The sequence below is a fragment of the Rhinoraja longicauda genome, chromosome 2 (genome assembly GCF_053455715.1).
Source record: "Rhinoraja longicauda isolate Sanriku21f chromosome 2, sRhiLon1.1, whole genome shotgun sequence".
Classification (NCBI taxonomy): domain Eukaryota; kingdom Metazoa; phylum Chordata; class Chondrichthyes; order Rajiformes; family Arhynchobatidae; genus Rhinoraja; species Rhinoraja longicauda.
In genome coordinates, this window is record NC_135954.1 from 86275127 (window position 1) to 86289610 (window position 14484).

The 14484-nt window shown below is 39.7% G+C and overlaps 1 protein-coding gene and 1 long non-coding RNA gene across 3 annotated transcripts in view; one reads left to right on the top strand and one right to left on the bottom strand.

Moving 5' to 3' along the window:
- LOC144606432 (uncharacterized) overlaps positions 1 to 12337 on the bottom strand; it is a 64245-nt gene extending 51908 nt beyond the window's left edge. Inside the window, exons 1-2 of the long non-coding RNA XR_013548947.1 lie at positions 12254 to 12337; positions 11402 to 11506 (exon numbers count right to left, since the gene is read on the bottom strand). This is a non-coding gene — a long non-coding RNA (uncharacterized LOC144606432). The remainder of the gene's footprint in view (positions 1 to 11401; positions 11507 to 12253) is intronic.
- On the top strand, positions 1752 to 6979 carry dlx6a (distal-less homeobox 6a). Of its 2 annotated transcripts, XM_078422489.1 has the most exons (3): positions 1775 to 2476; positions 3155 to 3348; positions 6321 to 6979. In XM_078422489.1, exons 1-3 carry the CDS (start codon positions 2188 to 2190, stop codon positions 6567 to 6569), a joined length of 732 nt encoding a protein of 243 aa, XP_078278615.1. In that variant the 5' UTR covers positions 1775 to 2187; the 3' UTR covers positions 6570 to 6979. The 2 variants fall into 2 exon arrangements, with proteins under 2 accessions (XP_078278625.1, XP_078278615.1); XM_078422499.1 differs by lacking the exon at positions 3155 to 3348 and having other exon boundaries at positions 1752 to 2476; positions 6321 to 6488.
- Positions 12338 to 14484: the final 2147 nt, after the last annotated feature.

Genomic DNA, 14484 nt, shown 5'->3' on the forward strand with positions numbered 1-14484 from the left:
TTTGCTAACTTTACATACCTACCACTATACAATAATGCTCAAAGGACCTAGATCTTGCTTTCAAGTTCAGTGACTCTCTTTCCTGGCTGATTTGTTAACGATAAAGCTAGCCGTTATGCTTTCACTCTTCACTTGGTTTCCCCTCTTCAGCTCTCTTTTCTCTGTGGTATTTCAGTCGCTATTGTGCTCATCTGAAGCTCCTCGAACCCGAATAGACAAAAATCAACGATGTGTTCGCTTCGTGAAAATGATTTGAAATCGATAGCTAACCTTAATGGTTTGAAGAGAAAGTCTTATTGTAAATTAAACTGCCACTGTGTTGAATTCTGTTAATCGTGCAAAGTGGGTTATATTTCCTATTCTCGTGCTATTACGAAATCGAAGCTAATAAATACATTTATTAAAATGCATATTATGATGTAGCTCTGAACGCGTAGACAACAACAAATCAGGAAACCTTATCTGTCTCCGAATAGACAGGTGTGCTGTAATCACGCGATAAAATAGTGATATGAACAGACAGTACACAGCGTGCGTTTCAACAAGTCAAAGATATATATATATTGTTCCAAATTTCAAATCTTGCAATCAAGGTAGAATTCTTTAATATCGTTGATACCTTGTTTAATTAGTTCGGGTTCCCAGCCAAGGAGTTGTTGCACAGATTCCCTTCCAATTAACAGTGATGTTGTTCATCAATTTTCTTTTGAGAGGTTAACATTTGTTTGTTTTTTTTAACTTAAATTTGACTTACCTCGTTCGAATGCCTAATACTGTTTTTGTAAAATCCATCTGAATTGTATGATATCCGACTTTTCAGTATACAACTGTAAATAGAGATGTCAGTATTTTTGTCTCCGAGTGAATCTTCTCAAATCTTTACTCTCCTTTGAACGCGGGAAAAGCCACGGTGCCATCCTTGCGATGCGATTTTAAAAGATCGTGTAAATAACAGTTATAAAGTTCTTGATATAGTGAAATGAGCATTGGTACTAAAGGCTGCAGTCAGACAACCACTTTGATAAGAGGATAATTGATGCGACAGTAGCGTATAATTAGAGGATAATTTATGCTATTTCCACTATTTTATTCGAAATGCGGTCATAATCATTACAAGACAATTGTGGGCAAATTCATTGTAGCAATTTTAGAATAATTAAGATAAATTTTGTGTATTTCCAAGTAGGCCCATAATTATCCCTACACACATCATCCAAAATTAAATGTAACACCGTGTTACATATTTAATTATATTGATAATGCACTGAAGCCATTCATAATTTAAATCTAATTAATTTTGTAAGGCACGTCTGGATACTTTAACTCGTGTATTAACACAAATTTGCCAAACCGCCAACCACATTCATAATTTGCAATATCTTCAATCTGGAGAGGATTTTCAGATTGCCATGCAACTGGAGGAGGTGACCGAGAGCGCTGGTGCTTCCGAATCAGAGAGAAGTGGGACGTCTCTAGCCACTGAGTTTAACTGTCTTCGTTCTCCCGCTAATTGCATTAACATTGTAATCTGGGGTGCAAAATATCCATTAATTTATTGTATTATTCACACGAACATAAATGCTCCCATGTAATTATTGCGTGGATCGTGTTTGCGTTGCTTTTGCCATGTGGCTTTATTAAAGATGAGATTAACTAAGATTTTTTAAAAATTCAATTGTCTGATACTAGAAGTATAATCTTTCGGTATTGTGCTATCGAAATGACAGCGCGATTTGAGGCTCATAATTCCTTTGGATCTTTGCAAAGGGAAAGCCATTGTTGGGGGATGTTGCGAAAGATTGTTTGGGCTGTGCTTTAGGTTAGTCTGCTTAACCCATTGTTGACTGCATCCGCTGAAGCCAGTGGAAGTGGCAGGAGGATGACGAGGCGGAGAGATGACCAATCAGACGTTGCTGCCCTTTGGAGACAAATCATTCGACTTGTGGCACATTACAGCATCTGCATCAAGTCTGAAAGCCGAGCCTTAACTTTAGCAGAATCCACTAAAAGACCGCCTCAACTCCAGCCGTCCTCCACACAACTTGAAAGTCCAATATAACCTTCTGCTTTAAAAAACTAACTATAGGAACTTGCAAGTCCACGCTTTCTCCTCGGGAGATTTACCTTCTTCATGAAAAAGAGAGAGATTACGCTTTTGAAAGTTGTTCCTTCGGTTGAATTTTTATAATGACCATGACTACGATGGCTGACGGTTTGGAAGCCCCGGATTCCAAATCTGCTTTCATGGAGTTCGGCCAGCAGTCCCAGCAAAGTTCTCCGGCCATGTCTCAAAGTCACTACCCAGTGCACTGCCTGCACTCAGGACATTCACACCAGCACGACAGCTCGTACCCGGCCGTCAACACTTACAACAGACCCCTTCCTTATCCCTACGTGAGTCACTCGCATCACAGCCCTTACCTGCCGTCCTACCACAGCAACAACACTGGCAGTCAGACACGTTTAGACGAGACAGGTGAGTCTTCAACCAGACCCAAAGTTATACCTCCTCGGGCTTTTCTCTTCCCGATTAAATCGTAAACTTTCCGAGTCACAATACAATATTCCCTTTCAGCAACCCATGTATTTCTTGTTCCGACTGTTGACGTTTTCCTTTACTTCACCCCTTTTCGTATTTTTCACATTTCAAACTTTAATTTATCTGTCTATTTGGGCGACGTTTAAATAGAGATGTTATGCCAATGCACAAACAACTGTCTTCTTATTTGATGGAATAATAATTTGGTCATTAAGTAACTGCATATCGCTGCTACCTCTGTCGATATGGAGCACATTGTACTTGCATGTACAATAAACTAAGTTGTTGTTAATTGATGCATCCCAATGTAAAATTACTTATTTTAGAGCCGCCAGTTAGGATTTTTCATTGTAATTTGCCGGGGGCGGAGGGGAGGGGGTTGTGGGGCGGGGTGGTGTTGTGGAACTAAAGATAGTAGAATCCTCCGATTACTTCAACTCGTTGGAATTGTTAGCGGGACTGTCCGTACCTTTAAACGCCGTCCGTGTCCATACAGTACGCTTCCATCGCCGAGAGCAGAGAAAAAAAAACTCCAGCGCAATATGCATTTAAGTCTATGTAGGACTAAGCTGTGAGCAGGGCCGTGGAACATGTCGGAGTATGCTTGCTTTCCAGAGCAACAAAAGACGACAGTGATTGAAAACGGCGAGATCCGTTTCAACGGGAAAGGGAAAAAGATCCGTAAACCTCGCACCATTTATTCAAGTCTCCAGCTGCAGGCGTTAAATCACCGCTTCCAACAGACTCAATATTTGGCATTGCCCGAGAGAGCCGAGCTGGCCGCTTCGATGGGACTCACGCAGACGCAGGTACAGTGCTCGACAACGAACGTCGGATCTCACTTTCTGCAACACCTTTCTTTTCGCCTTATGTTTATATACTATGCAGGTCCAATTTCACAGGACGCATCCGTGAGCATTCGCTGAGGGTGCAGGGCAGTATGTTACCAGCGCGCTGCAAACAAAAATGGCTCGGAAAATGTGACACAGAAACTCAGTTTCGATCACATTGTCCAAGTTGCAATAAAAGTCGCGCTTTCAGTTTAAGATAATTATCTTTCTGCCTAGTTTCATCTTACCTCAAAGCGGTCCTCCGAAGAACAAAATGGTAACTGCAGTTTTAAACGCACCACGTGTCCACCGTCATGCAGCGAATATCAAGTTAATCAAATCACAACAATTTTGAATGTTTTACCTTTTCATAGGGATACTTTTGAGATAAGGTAATTAGATGTAACTTGATTTAAGCGTTGTTCCCAACAACGATTCGCTGTTGAAGTGCAACTCTCGTTTTATATGGTGTTTGTTTAGAAAGAATGATTGGCCCTACGGTATAAGCGGAGACCTGCAAGAGATTTGTGGTCTATGGCTTTGGTACTTCTAAACGTAACACATGCAACGCCACAATGGAATAAGTTTGCTCACCACAAATGGACCATATGTACAGTCCACGTGCAATTGAATGACAGAGTACACTATATCAAAATAAAACCTTTCTTTCGTCCATCAAACTCAAAGCCCTGATTATATGTAGGCAATTATGAGGATAGAATTACTATTTTAGATGCTCCTTTTCTATTTGGCGGAGTTAAAGATGAAAATAAACCATTAAAAAAAGAATGTGGAAGTTGCAGTACCTTTTGGCATGAGCCAATTGTATTTCCTTGCAGATTTCGATTGAGTTCTCTTTGGAACAGGGGTTCAGGAAATACCAACACTTACTTAAAAGCTCTGAATATGCTGAGGATTATGCAATTGAATTTATGATTTTCCATTTGCTCAGAAAAAACGTTTTGCAAGAAAAGTGGGTAAAGGTTCTGTAATGTTTTCAATCCCTGTGTAAATAACCTTTGGATATTTTTTTTCTCTCTCGTCTGGACTTCTGAGCCAGAATTTCCTCAACAAATATAAGCTCCTTTGATTCATTTACGGCGACATTGGAATGGTACAGTGGTATACCAGAAAATATGTACAGCATTTTGAAGTTATTTCGCATTTACGTGACTCTAGACCAGTGAGGATAATCTTTGTTCCGTGTGCATTATTTAACTCCTACCTCTTGCAATATTTCTAATATTGTCTATTAGAAATCAATGAAATAATTCATTGTTCACACACTTTAAATATATCAATAAACAACTTTCGCGCTCATTTCAGTTCTCGCCCAAAAATATCCGCTTAAAAGCCACACTAACGAAACGGCAATGATTTATTACATTGCATGACCATTACAGAATTATAAAGATGCGCGTAGACTGGATTTTGCTAACTCGACTGATTTGATTTTAATTTGCGAAAACAAACTAATTTTCTTGGACGTCAGTCTATCATGTAATATTTATTGAAATAAGAAATTTCATGTAATATTATTTTTTTACAAAACTGGGTCGGATATCCAACAATACCAATTGTACGGCATCTAAGTAAATATATTTCCAGTCGTTGTCATCTTTTCTTCCATATCTCTAACAATGCTCCTTCTAATAAACCTAAGGTATCCAGATTTGAAAACTTTCGAAAGCAGTCTAGTTAGAATATTTTATTTGTTTATGGATGATTAAACCCATTTTGCATTCAGACATAACGCTCAGCAGTCAAGTTCATAATACATTTTTGATTGTGCCTGCTGTTTTGAACCACCTGTCAAACACAAACAAATTCTACTTCACCCTTGGATCTTGTTGGGATTGTCGCTAATGATGGTGGACGACTGGGAGATGGGGATAGTGGGGTGGGTAGAGATCTGACAAGGAACAATTATGATGTAAAACAGCATCATGGTTAATTGTGTGAGATGAACGGGAGGAAAGGGACGACATCCGCGTATTCAGCAACATATTTTTCCCCAAAGTGGCTGTAATTATGAACAACAAGTCGCATGGCACAAATTGGAATCGTAGACAGATGATAAAAGGGTCTTAGCAACATTGTTGGAGTTTTATAATAGTCTGCCACCGTTTAACTCTCCAGAGTTGAATCAGTAGATTGTTTAAAATGTGTTTGAAAGATACAAATTCGATAGTAAAATACTGCAATTAATTTTATTTTTAAGCTGCTAATGCAGACCACAATGCATTTCTAAACGTCGGAACCAGGTGAAAACTTACACATCAAGCGTTTGTTCGTAGGCCTCATAAAATCCCATTCATAATGTTGAATTTGAACTTCAAGGAAACGTCAGACTGGCTGAGTTAACAGTTTACAAATCGGTGTGAATTAATGGGGTGCATATATGAGCTCAATATATAAGAAAATGAGCTCAATATATGTCCTTCAATTGGTTAGATACGCCAATAAGATTGAATAGTTACGGGGAAAAAATGTTGCTGAGGATGTTCCTTTCTTTCTGCGCCAGTAGCCAGAAGGTAGATGTACAAATGAATCCTCGCCTTAAATGATGTTCACCTCTCAATTTATAACACAGTTGGCTTATCACAGAACAGAGTCGATTTTTCTATGTGCTATTGTTGAAAATGATGAAAACATTTAATATGTCATGTAATTGCCTCACGGCAATGCAATGATCCAGTCGGTTGGATAATCCAAACAACGATACAGAACAGAAACCGCCAGAAGTATTAATGCAGAATTATTTGTAGAAAACGACCACTTGCTTCATTGGTTTATCTTGTGCAGTCTTTCTCACAGTATCGTTTTGCTTATATTTCTAAACCATATTAAACTGTCATTCTCGTGCCATTGAACATTTTACTAACTGTAAACAGACATACTGTCCGTTGTTTAAGTGTCATGTTTTCACTTTTTTATGCTATTTATTGTAGGTGAAAATCTGGTTCCAGAATAAACGCTCAAAGTTTAAGAAAGTGATGAAGCAGGGAGGAAATCCCCTTGAGAACGATTCTGTTTCTGGGTCGGCCGGTCTTTCCCCTCATTCCCCAGCCATCCCGCCAGTATGGGACATCACAGCTTCGGCCAAAGGTGTCAACATGACCTCTAACAGCTACATGGCTGGTTATTCCCCCTGGTACTCCACGAGCCACCAAGACACCATGCAAAGACAGATGATGTAACATCCAGAAGCCAAAATCTCTCAGTGGGGTTAAAGGGAATCCATCGTTCGACAATGCCCAGATACCCAGGAGCCATTTTGCATGGAAGATCTAGCAGCGATTGCAGTTGCTGACAGCCACGTTAAATTGGATTGGTAATGGGCGAAGAGGAGGAACGGACGGTGATTGTAGACATTACGAAAGGGCCGCCACCGTCTCCAGACAGTCCATGAGATCCAATGATCACAAAACGCAAATGCAAATGTGGGAGATTTTATGCCGATTTTAAAACGGCGCAACTTGGTAATGCTGAGACGCACTGGAAACAGATAAAAAAAGACACGTTGTATGTATATATTGATTAAATTTTAGTTGTATATAGTTTATATGTTTTAGTTTCTTTCATATTGAGTAATAAATCATAAAAAGTCGACGTGCTTTGTGGTTAACTTTGTTAAAAAGTACATGTAATTAATTTCACTTCGATCTTACACTGACCACTGGTAATGAGTCCCGCTTAGTAAAATCTGTAGTATTTTGAAAGGATAATCTTGAAACTTGCTTTCCAATTGCATTCAGAAAATTGCGCTCAGTTTTCTTTGAGGGGTCGTGCAGGTTGAAAATATCAGAATAGGTATAATATTGAGTAATATGAGTAATTAACAGCAAAATATATTTTAAAAACAAGTTGCACGCTTGGTGTTTCAACCACATCAACATACTCGAGTCTACAGCAATACTATGAAATCCACAGTAAAGTATTTTGCAACAGCGACAACGGTATTGGAATATAATCTGCTGTACTATTCGAAATCCCAAGAACACACTACTTGTAGACATTTATCGTTAGAATAAAATGTATTCACAAGTGAATATTTTAACTGAGCAAGAAATAACTAAATGGTGAAAATATGGGTCAGACTGCCCTCAGAAGTTGTGCAACAATGGACCTGTAAACATCAAATTGAAATCCGTTGAAACTTGCCCATTGATCTCAATTGACAAAAACAAGACATGTCCAAGATTCCAAAATGACAATAACTCGCAGTATGTACAAAACCACCATTACTTACCGATACATAGTTGTTTGGTTTTTGTGAGCAAACAAGGAAGTAAATTACAGAGCTCTATTATCAGCCACGGTTCTGATCTCATCTAATGGAGCCGCCACTCCACTGGCAATATTGACTGCTTTTCACGAACTGAGCAAATCTGGTGTAAAAGTCCAGCACGATCAATACTAAACAAAAAACCCCAGCTGCAGCCCCGTCCAATTTAAAGCAGATACTTGGTACAATTTACGGTATTATTCGCGAGAAAGGTTTAGACCATCATAAAAGCGCCTATAATTAGGGTAATTTTTGATGTAGCCTGCTGATTACAGCGTTTTTACAGTCAAAGGTAATTGCATGCAATTTTCTTCCACTTTTAATACTAAAGAGCTATCGTTATTTAAATGCAGGAAGAAGAAGAATGAAACAAAAGAGAAAGAATAAAACGTTGTGTTATTCATAAACCAGTTAAAGGGGCTTTTTAATCCAATCCAGTAGACGGACCAGAAAGAAATAGACATCTGCAAAAGGAACTGAACTTCAAACGATGATTTTGGAGAAAGGATGTGTATTTAATTCCTGAAAAACCCTGCACATGCCACACTTGCATAATTTAAATAAAGCCCGTTGGTTTTAACAGAGATCTCAACGTATATTTTAATTGCAGGACTATTTAAAGAGTAAATCAAATTCGTAGTTTAAATTAAACAGAATTTCGATTGATCGGAAGGATAAAAACGACTAAAATAATCAATATTTAACCCTAATGCTGTTAGAGCATATTTCAAGTATCTCAACCCCGATTTCAAGTCGTTCTGATCAAAGTTTGTATTAAAGCCACGATTTTAAGACATTACACCTTTTCAGTTCACAGTGCACACTGTTTATTGGATACATGCATTACGTTTGACTGGGTGTGAGTTCGGTTTAGCAGCTATTTTGCATTTTTACGCATCTGGGAAAAATATATCCACCTGCGCGTTTACAGGACAAGTGTGATTTTAACTCTTCAGTTTATCTGGTGGGATTTTTTTCTGCACAATCAGGTTGCTGAACTATGCAATGAATGGCCAACATATATGGTGGGGTTTTTACTGTCGTCCTGTTGCCTGCCTATACGTGGTTCTCTTAAGCGACGCAACGCCCCCCTATATCCGTCTTTGTCTCTTATGAAATATAATCCCGCAGGCAAATACTTTAACAGTATCTTTAGGAGATTGCCTTTGGAAATGATGCAGGAAAGATCTCGAGTGTCTTAATATGACAGGCAACAGTAGGTGTGATCAAATTGAAGTCACTAATCTAGTGAAGATTCCAACGAGAAAGTAAATGAGCCCTAAATTATATTCTAATTCAATTTATCTTCATATTTGTAACTGGGTCACATCTTTACTTTAGAAATAAATTACCTATTTAATATATACAATAAAGACTGATACATTAAATGTAAAATACCACCGCGAATAGAGTTATAACATATTTTCTGCAGGACGATCAGCCAGAGATATTTGTGAATACGATCGTGCCTTTGGCTATAATTGTTTTCCCGTGATAAATAATAATATAGTCTTCATTAAAAAGATACAGCAATTTTGGTTTACCTCACAGATTTCGGATTTCGATAACACGCTTTATATATACAATGTAATCTGCATGCTGATGCATTGTAAAATCTGGCAATCTGGCACCTTCTGCCTTTCATGCCCCTGTGGATGGCATGTATTATTTTGACAGTCACATTAGTGCGAGTTTTACTCTTGTTTTACGAAGCAGCGAAGGGAAAACAGATGGGGGCCATTTTACTCTCTTCATTGGTGCAGATGTTTCTTTCGGCTCCTCTGGGTCAATGAAGTAAGCAGCGGTTATGTAACATTCGCTTGTTCCACTCCTGTCCTTAATTCCCACAGCAAATGCGCTCGATTCGGAAATAAAAGATAACACGCAGAATACTTCTTGATCCGAGTACTAAGTCAACTTCTTGGGGACGGTGAGAATCACACACTTTTCCCAACATATGTTCACCTCATCCCTCTGAAGTGATATTGTTCGGATCTGAATGATGCAATGAAACTCACAAGGTACAAACAGCCTAGTACTGGGAAACAACCCTTCTCTTTTTAGTTAAAAATGGGAGATAAAGTTTAACATTAAGCGGAGGTGCAAATTCTCATGTGCTTGTCCGATCACATCCGCCCCTCCGGCTGCGGGAAGCTGCTTGTTTTGTTAATGTTTGAAGGAATGCAGTGAACCAACTCATAAGCTCGTACATCCCATCTCCTCTAGCGTGTCGGCTTCTCTATATAAAAATTGCATCTGAGAATTTGGAGTCAATTTTCCTTTTTTTTCCGGGCTGAAGTTGCATTTCCGCTTGACAGAAGAGTGGGAATGGTAGGCCAAGCAAACGCGCAACAGCGCCTGAAATCCCGCATGTGGACTGGCCATAGATCATAACTTGCTGCTCTAGGGAGTGAAGTATGAAATGTACACACACACACACTCACTCTCTCTCTCTCTCTCTCTCTCTCTCACACACACACACACACACACACACACACACACACATACACACACACATACAAAGAGAATCCCTTTAAAATGCCGCACAACCTTGGCTGGAAGTGGAAACATCACATCATTTGAGGTGAACTGACTGAAGGAAATGAGCTGCCTTCGGCCAACGTTGGTCGAAACGGAAAGTATGGTTTAACTCTTTAGCTTCGTCTTCTCGAAAGTAAGGTTTTACTGTTTTCATGAATATGGCTTGTTGGTTCTCCTGTCGCCATACCCACAATGACACAACACAGCACTGTTTCGTAAAGTAAAACAAAATATTAATTGTGCTTGGGAATGTTAGGAAATAATTAGCACGTCTTGCATGTAGTTGAAAAGATGTTCTATTGTAATAACATTAACTGGACATTACAACATAATTAATGCATTAAATATAGTTTTCTCGAAATAAAAAGTAGTTTTTATAAGATCTGCAGTAAGTTTTACATAATGCTCTCTTGGCCTACGTTACCAAATTATTGCAATATCTCAGTTTTTATAATGGTTGTATATCATTACATGATTAATGGTTGTATAATCATTACATGGTTATCTCACAACTCAGCAGACATGCAAAAAAGATAGATCGATAGGTAGATAGACAGATAGACAGATAGACTGGTAGACAGACAGACAGACAGACAGATAGATAGATAGATAGATAGATAGATAGATAGATAGATAGATAGATAGATAGATAGATAGATAGATAGATAGATAGATAGATAGATAGATAGATAGATAGATAGATAGATAGATAGATTTATTTATTGACGGACGCGCGCGCGACACACACACACACACACACACACATACACACACACACACAAACGGTGAGAGAGTCAGACAGATAGATGTATGAGGAGATAGGAAGAAAGGAGATGGATTGCTGAAGACATCGGCTCACAATGATTCCCTTGCCAAGATTGTATGTGGAGCAATATATTCAATTAAAGTGCCTGCGGCATAACGGAGCACGACCGAATATATATTCCATTAAACATTCCTCATTGAGCTCATCCTTTGACTAAATGATTCAACGCACTTCATCCATCAAACCAGCCACAATTAGTCCTGTTGTCCGGAGGAAATATATATCCACGAGTGATCGAAGTCCCGAATCATTCACAAAACCGCAAAACACTTTCCCTTTTCCTCAGGCATAAACACGCTTACCTTTATACACCGATCATGTCATAAAATTTCTTAACATAACTATACATAATTGTACGTACAGAGCTAGTTTCACACCTGCCAGGTATGTCTGTTCCACGGGCACACCCTTCCAACCTTGCATGGGGGGACATTGTTAGCCAACAGTGTTTACGTGACGATTCCAATCCTTGTGCTGTAAAACTGAACAGAAGCTTTAGTTACATCGGTTGAGTGAGCATATCCAGGTGTGAAATTGTTTGCACACCCCGCCACTTCTTATATTGCCAGCAAAATTAGCTGTTATTACTGTCAGTATTTTGGGGATGGCTAGGTTGATAAAACTGCCGTAATCAAGAAGAGGCGCATCTTTGCAAATTGTAGGCAATTGTAAATGTCCAGATTATGATAATAACATCTTAATCGAGACTGGGGGATAATTACTACGAGTTATTACATCGCTGTAACTGTCCAGTCCGGCTATTTTCTCCGTTATTTCACAGAACAGATGGCTGTTGAGTGGGAAACTCACAATGTTAATCGGACATGTTCTCAGCGGGTGAAATTGCAGCACAAAAACGGGAAAAAAGTGAATGAAAGGGACATCTCAAAAGCAGCAATTCACGAGAGCACGTGTGAGTTAACTGTGTCGGAGCAAGTCAGAGTCACTAATCAAAGCGACCCTCTAAACAAAACTTGCATATGTTTCAATTAATAATATTTGCAATGTTATAACAAAGCGCATCGCTTTCTTACTCATGTTTACATGTGAAAGCGTATGCGATGGGGGTTTAAAAAAAATGTAAGCAGTTAGTTCCCGGATCCGATCGACATATTTGTAAAGATAACAGAGTAAGCTTATTTCGTGTAGTTAAAATTCAAACAATATATCCTGCAGTCTTTCCACGGCAGAGTCGGCGAGCGTTCTGAAAGCTGAAGTATGTCTCTTACTCATCTTGAGGACAGATGCGGCGCCGTGTCTCACAAAATAACAATTCTCAACATCGAGCCCTTGTTAGCTGGACAAGGCGAATACTGCCGCGCATTGATATTTATGTACTGGCCTAGTGTCAGGATGTTTTGAAAGTTGGAAACTAGCTTCCAGTTTTATCTCCGGTCATTGACTTCCACATAGAATGCATTTTTTATTTATAACTGTGATGATTTGCGCAACGCTGTACTGTATTTATGCATTGTACAGCCGGGGGGGGGGGGGGGGGTCTCAATATGAACGATACATTCCTCAATACTTTCAACTCGTTGTCTCATTTTTCAGAAATACCGCACACAAATAATTCATACTGTTAAGCAAGCATTTTTTTTTCCAGTCCAGCAAATTAAAGATTCCCGAGCATCAACATACTGATTAGGGAGGTCACCACGGAATGTCGATGCAAATACACTATGAACAGTAAAAGTGAACCAAGGGCATTTTCCCCATAAGTAATCCGGTGGTTCTTTGTACCACGTGTGATGATTTTCATAATTTAACCTACCCACCCCAACTCCCCCCCCCCCTCTCTCTCTCTCTCTCTCACACACACACACACACTCACTCCCACACGCACGGACGCACACATACAGCGCACGCACACACACACACACACCGCACACGTATATACACACACACACGCACACATATACATACACGCGCGCATTTTTCTGCCTAGGCCCTTTCGCTGTCGCTATTTTGAAACATTTGAATGGGTGCAGGGAAATGTATTTGCTTCAACTATTTTTTAGGTTAGAATGCACGATCGATTAAAGGGAACGATTTTGAGGCGAAGCTTGGTTTCAAAACGGTTGTAGATAAAGCGTTAACGTTTCTGAGATTTCTGTTTATTCCGCAACAATGCGGAGTACACTTGAAACAGGCCCACGCTAAAATACCTGCCCCACCTCCTTCACACCTCGTAAACAATTAAGAGATATTAAACATGACGTAGGGTGGATTGTGACTACTTAGTACCCGCTGTAGTTAATTAGACGGGGCTTAATTTCATGCTGTAAAACGTGCACAATTCCATAATTCTTAGATACTTAAATCCTACAGTCAACAAGCTTTAAACAGTGCCGTTGCATGTCGTATCAAATTACAGCAAGCCAAGCTTGTCGTTGGACATGCAGCTTAACAATTAAAAGGGGTTGTGATTTGACAGCATTTAATGCTTCGATTGCTAGACGGATAGAATAACATCAACAGACTGGATGTTACTCATTTTTCCTCATCTACAATGTAGCAGTAGAACACGAGTTAATTCGATCACAAATCCCAGTAACTCGAACGACGCAGAAGCCGGGGTCCATAATCGCGAACCACAGACGCCAACGTCTGTACTCATGTTCCCACATCACGTTTTACCATTTTGTTTGCCTAGATACGTTACCATTTTAAAACTGCATCAATGGAAAGTGAAGGTTGCCGTACCGCGTTTACCGATTATAATTACAATGAACAAAACGGACTCGTTTTTATTGGCGGTAAATGCTTGCAGCTCATCCTTTAAGAATATATGATTTGAGTAAATAATTAGTCCAACACGACTAAAAGTGCGAAACGCTTTTGTATGTGTTTGTGTTTATTTTGTCCATCATATTCGGTCCTGTGGGTTTCCGACGAAATGCAGCTAATCCTGGTCATTTATATATCCCTTTGATGAAAGGCGTGTGTCTCTCGCTTGCACAGGTGCCTTGTTTGAGTATCTATGGATGTCGGGCGAGAGTGTCTACAATAGATACGTTCAGACAATACTTGTATGTCTGCGTATACGTGTGCATTTATGTGTGCGTATTTCTCTTTTAAATATGATTATATACGCACGCATATATATAGTTAAGGTTCCGCGCCCAGGAATAGTTAGATTTATTATTTTTAGATTCTTTTTCTGAAGAATCAGACGTGTGTCGGTTGAGTCGGGCTGCGGCTGGGAGCAGCACTGCGCTGGAGCCGGTCTACACCCACAGGAATGCGGCTCTCTGTGATCTCAACTACCGCCCTCTCGGCTCCTCTCTGCCACTCAAAGCTGCTAATTGTGGGCAATACAAAGAGAAAGAGAGTCTGCGGGAAGTCTGCTAGCCAGTCCCCAGGAGAGTTCGGCTACCAGAAAAACGAACGCATCCCTATTCCAGCGGCAAGAGCGCATCCTACCTAAAATACCACTGCCTTAAGGCACCGAAGGCGC